Raw genomic sequence first — 6,000 nt, 5'->3', positions numbered from 1 at the left:
CAACTTGAAAACCAATGGTTGTGTACCACTCAGACTTTACTGTACTGCGTTATTCTAGTGGTAAGGTTGTGACATGTTCAGTGTTTCCAAAACAATGAACAACCATTTGGTTTGATTTATGGAAACACTCATACAGACGACTGCCGTTTACTTTCGGACTATTGCGCATAAATTCACGATTCATCACCTGTTTTCATATCATAGACTTGTTTCGAAACGCCGCTATGAGATATTTTTTTCACTTTCTCTCGACCAATCACCACAAACTATTTGAATTTGAGAGATTGACAAATTTTATCGGATTCAACGTGATCAAAATCTTTTTATAGTCGAATGTTCATGCAATACTGAATGTATGCTGGTTCCACTAATATCTATAGTTGTCTCAACCTCACGATAGGTCACATGAAGATCCTTCAACATCAGTTTGCGCACAGCAGCAATAGTTTCCGGAACAAGAGCTTATTTTGAACGACCTTCACGAAATTCTTCTTGGAGTGACCTGCGACCTCAATGGAATTACCCATACCATCGAAAAACACTGGTTCTTAATGGAGCTTCATCGTCACAAATTTAATTAATTTCATGCAGACAATTCACCGTGTCGTAAGTCAAAACTTCATGAATTGGACTTCGTAATGCTGCTCTCATATTTCAAAAGTGTGCTCGTTGGGAGAAAATATTCGTCGAATGACGAAGTGATCACCGAAATTAAGGTATATTTTTAAACAAAGAAAATATGGTGTCGAAAAGTTGGAGGGTCACCATAAGCAGTGTATCACCGTTGAAAGGGACTATGTTGAATAAAAAAAAACATTTATCCCCCCCAAAAAAAAAAAAAAAAAATATTAATATGTTTGGCAGAGGACTTTTTAATTGAACTGTGCGATAATATTCCTACATCACTAAGATGAGGAATATATGATTCAGTTTTATCAAAAACATAGACCTACGAGTGGTGCAAAGACTTCCAAGATGATGAACAGTTCGTTGAAGAAATGTCTCGTTCTGGACGACCTTCGACCCCTTCAACTGATGAAAATATTAAGAAAGTGAAGGATATGTCAGCAAGTGTTAAAGAGATGGCAAGAAAGCTCGTCATCTCTCCTGAGTCTGTTCGAATGATTTTGGTGGAAATTTTGGATATAAAACGCGTTCTTGTTCGACTCGTCCCGATAAAGCTGATTTGTTTTCAAAAAGAGTACACTAAGCAGGTCTCTTTGGACGAAACCAAACCACGCCAAAGCCGCTCAAAACTCAAGGTGATGCTCATTGTTGAGCGACAGAAGGTCAATAAAGACTTCTATTTCGCCGTATTGAGGAGTTTGCGTGAGAATATTTGTCGAAAACGGCCCGAATTGTGGAAGAACAATTAATGAATTATACGCGATGATAATGCACCATCTCATCGAGCCACGATTGTCACCGAACTTAAAACCAAAAACGCAATGAATACCATCGATCAACCAACATATTCACCAAATTTGACTTCGTGTGATTTTTCTTATTCTCCGAGCTGGAATTGCCGCTCCGTTGAACCCATTTTCAGTTGATCGAAGAGATAAAACAAAATTCGCCGAAGGAGTTGAAGGCCATGCCAAGAAGTGCTTATAAAAAGTGTTTTGAGGACTTAAAAAATCGTGGCATAAGTGATCTGGTGAAAGTTACTTTGAAGGCGACAAAATAAATATTGATGAAAAATTAAATATTTTGCGTTTTACAATTTTACAATTTCCGGGTACTCTTTTGTCACAATGAGAGAGTATAAATTGTTCGGTTAAACCCAACTTATATCTACGTTTCTTTTTATATTTCATAATAACTGATAAGGCCCGGCTTGCTTATGTACAGCGAACTGAGAAGCGATCTCAGTTTAATTTATACATTCGAACTGTGTAGTACATTTTAATAAAATTAAAATCATTTCCTTAAAAACAATATAATTAAAATAATAAAATCAAAATGCTAAAAGTGACATTTTTGCTAATAACTCTGCTAATCGCGTCAATAAAAGCAGCCAAAATGGTCTGTTATTATGACTCAGCCAGCCAGTTTAGAGAAGGTTAGCTTACACGGAGGTTGTTGTGATTATTGATAATATTGTGTGGGTATATGTACTTGTATGTGTGTCTTTAATATATAACAAAATATGTGTATAAAATAAATATTGAAAATCAGAAGAGATATGGTGCAGTGTCTAACAGACTCAAATCTCGAGACTGGAAAAGCTGAACAAATGTGTTTATAAATACTATCCACCAATATTCTCTACCAAGACGACAATCGTCTCGGGCTTAACTGCATAGACAAGCGACTTCACATAATCCCACAAAAATAGTCCAGCAGTGTTAAAATACAGGAGTGCAAGTCTAGTAGAAAATCGCTCGGCTGACTGTTGTGATTGAAGCTACTCGACGTCGAACCTTCCTTGTGTTTGTTGACGTGCTTTTTCCGCTGCACAGAGGCGGGTGCGACTTTTAGCTGCAACAAGATAGTGGTCCGAGTCGATGTTAGGACCTCGGAGCGTACGCATGTCTAAAACACTGGAGACGTGTCTTCGGTCTATCACAACATTATCGATCTGGTTGATGGCTTTTCGATCTGGAGACAGCCAAGGTTATTGATGTATTTTTCTATGCTGGAATTTAGTACTACAGATAACCATATTTCGGACCGAATTCATCGGGGTGAATGACAGTACTCGGCGAAGGAGTCTCTCTCTCACCACGAATCCCATCGTCCTTCTTTTCCGTCGGGGCATGGGCGCAAATCAGCGATATGTTGAAGAACTTCGCTTTGATGCGGTTAGACGTTCATCCATCGGGATGAATGACAGTACTCGGCGACGGAGTCTCTCTCCCACACCGAATTTTCGCTCCTTTATATGGCCACTGTAATAAATGCCACAAGGAACTACTCGCCTCAGTCCTTGTCCCGTCCATTGCATTTCTTGGATGGTGGTGATGTCAGCCTTCACTCTAACGAGGACATCAAACAGCTGGGCAGCGGCACCTTTCCAATTATGGGACCGGACATTCCAGGTGCATGCTTTCAAATCGTAATCCTTAGTTCGTTTGCATGGTCGTCATCAAAAGGGGGTCTTTGGGGGCGTTTTTTACATGGCGGGTCCCAAACTCAGCGCACAATCTTGCGGAGGGGATGTTTCACCTTCTCACTTTAGCTCGCCTTCAAACGAATATTCTTTGGCTACCCAGACGATACTTGGCCTAGGACCGGAAGTTGTGCGCTGCTTGAGTCATATGTAAAGGAATCGTTTCTGGCCACTCCCAAGAGAATGGCTAATTCAGACACTAAAAATTCATTAATATTAAAACTAAGTTAAACACTTCCAGTTGGTTGTAACATTATGAACAGCTTTACCTTTGAAGAAATATGGACCAATGCTTCCTCCTGTTCATAGAGCACACCAACCAGTTGCTTTCTGAGGATGTAATGGCGTCTCAACAATTGTTTCTGGATTAAAAATTTGCAAGTTGATAGTGCTGTTAGTGATATCTATGCTAAATTTCACGTCAAAATATTCATTAGTATTTGAGATACGCTTCGTTTTATGAGGCTCTAAAAGTGAATTCTTCGATTTTTACTATGTCTGAATATATTGAACAAAGAAGTGCGATAACGCACCATCTCATACTGCATTGGTTATTCGTGATCATTTCGCCATATTTTCAATATCGTATTTGACTTAATTGAGGATATAAAAGCTGAATCGAAGAAAACTCTGATGGTCATCACGACGGAGGACGGCGGCAGGCGATTACTTTGAAGGAGATGAAATGGACAAAATTCACCTTTCTAATTGATCACAGTGGTATAAAGGCATTTAAACGAATCCATATATATACATATATATTATATATTCTAAGGTTATCAGTGCAGTGTGTATATACTGACTACTTATCGTCAAAAGAAAAAAATTCTATGTGTTCGTGTCTTCAATGTTCTATAATAATGTTGTAAGCAAATAATATATATTTACTAATAAAATGCATTAAATTATCTTCATCAGGTCCAGCAAAATTAACACTGCAAGATTTGGAACCAGCTTTGCAATTTTGTAATTATCTCGTTTATGGTTACGCCGGTATTGATCCAGAAAGTTATCAATTAAAGCCCTTGAACAAAAATTTAGATATCACACAGAATCATTACCGTGATATCACCAACTTACGACGCAACCATCCGCATCTTTTAATACTGCTCTCGGTTGGCGGAGATCGTGACTTGTTTGAAGAATCCCCAAGCAGTTCTTACCTCAGCGTGCTAGAGAATCAGGCACATCGAAACTCGTTTATTAACAGCGTTTTAGCGCACTTGAAAACTTACGATTTTGATGGTTTGGACTTGGCTTGGCAGTTTCCCAAAAATCCGCCTAAAATAGTGGAAGGTAGATTTAGAAGCGCTTGGAGAAAAATCAAGGGAAAAGTCAAGGGATGGTTCTCTCCTCCAAAACCCGTCGATGAATACGCTGCCGAGCACAAAGAACAATTCACCACGTTGGTGCGTGAGTTGAAAGACGCGTTTCAGTCTGATGCACTTATCTTGACATTAACCATGCTGCCGCATGTGGATCCGAATCGTAAGCTCTTCCTATTACTCAAAGCGGAGGCTTTATTTCATTTGTACTCGATTTTTTATAAATTTATTTTGCAGTATTTATTGATGTCCCATCGGTTATTGGCTATGTGGATTTCGTCAATCTTGGTAGCTATGACTTCCAAACACCAGAGCGCGATCCTAAAGTTGCTGATCATAGTGCGCCCCTATATGAAATGCCCGAACGCGATCCCACCCACAACATTGACTACCAAGTACAGCATTGGCTCAATAACTCAGCACCCAGTAACAAAATCCACATTGGTGTGCCGGCTTACGGTCTTTCTTGGACTATGTCATGTAAATCTGGTATTACCGGTTACCCACCGATTAAGAAAACTCTCGGTACGGGCGCCGGCGGCAGACAGTTACGCAAACCTGGCATAATGAGTTGGCCCGAAATTTGTGAAAAACTACAGGCTGACAAGGAGTTGGCCGGAGAAGCTGCGCCTTTACGCAAAGTTGGCGATCCAAGACAACGCTATGGCAGCTATGCTTATCGATCAGCCGACGATGATGACCAGAACGGTCTTTGGGTGAGCTATGAGGAACCCAGCACTGCAGCAATTAAGGCAAGTTACGTATCCGCCAAGGGTTTGGGTGGCGTTGCTTTGTTCGATTTGTCGCTGGACGATTTTCGTGGCCAATGTGCCGCTGAGAAGTATCCGATACTGAGAAGTATTAAATTAAAATTGTAAAATTACTTCTTTGTTTATAAATTATAAGTAAATTAGAGTAAAAACTAGTTCGTTGAGTTTCAATAAGGTGGCTTTGGAGTGCAACGTCAAACCCCATACCGTGTACCATACCTTTAATGGCGATACTTTGACTCTATATGTCTGATGCAATAAATCAATGACCACATCTGAACATCCAGACCTCCAGATTCGGAGTCTCTTCTGACCTCATTTTGTTAGGTTATTTAAAAAACAAAAGATATGGCAGTTATCCTCTGATCTAAACTAAAGTTCAGCCTGTTGCATGCAATATTGCGTGATAAACCGAAAAATTGATGTTCGTACATACATATGAACATACTCCTATATCGTAAATAGCAATAAAGTATGTGGGCTTACATTACTGTTATACTTTTTCATAGTCGTAGCTATTCTTCTTCTCGTGGAGGAGGCATCAACTTTTGTAACTTACTGCAATAAGGTTGGCTTAGATTATACTCGTACTATTCGGTTGTTACGCCATACATAAACCTACTGGTCCTTAGTAATTCCAGATAGACCTTCCTCAGTTTAAATTGGATCTCAAGAATTCATCATACAGGATGTCAACGCTTTTTGCGAACTTTAAGAGGGACTTGATATATAATTTTGATATTTCATCTAGTCCCTTGAACTGCATAGAAGGTATTCCAACGCCGCTTTATTG

General features: G+C 39.5%; 1 protein-coding gene across 1 annotated transcript; it reads left to right on the top strand.

Moving 5' to 3' along the window:
- The first annotated feature begins 1,886 nt into the window (after positions 1-1,886).
- On the top strand, positions 1,887-5,362 carry LOC126757485 (chitinase-like protein Idgf5). The gene is made up of 3 exons (XM_050471424.1): positions 1,887-2,062; positions 4,031-4,600; positions 4,675-5,362. The coding sequence occupies exons 1-3, from the start codon at positions 1,963-1,965 to the stop codon at positions 5,313-5,315; spliced, it is 1,311 nt and encodes a 436-aa protein (XP_050327381.1). The 5' UTR covers positions 1,887-1,962; the 3' UTR covers positions 5,316-5,362.
- The last annotated feature ends 638 nt before the right edge of the window (positions 5,363-6,000 follow it).

The sequence above is a fragment of the Bactrocera neohumeralis genome, chromosome 4 (assembly GCF_024586455.1).
Source record: "Bactrocera neohumeralis isolate Rockhampton chromosome 4, APGP_CSIRO_Bneo_wtdbg2-racon-allhic-juicebox.fasta_v2, whole genome shotgun sequence".
NCBI classification, from domain to species: Eukaryota; Metazoa; Arthropoda; class Insecta; order Diptera; family Tephritidae; genus Bactrocera; species Bactrocera neohumeralis.
This window is presented reverse-complemented; position numbering and strand designations above follow the sequence as displayed.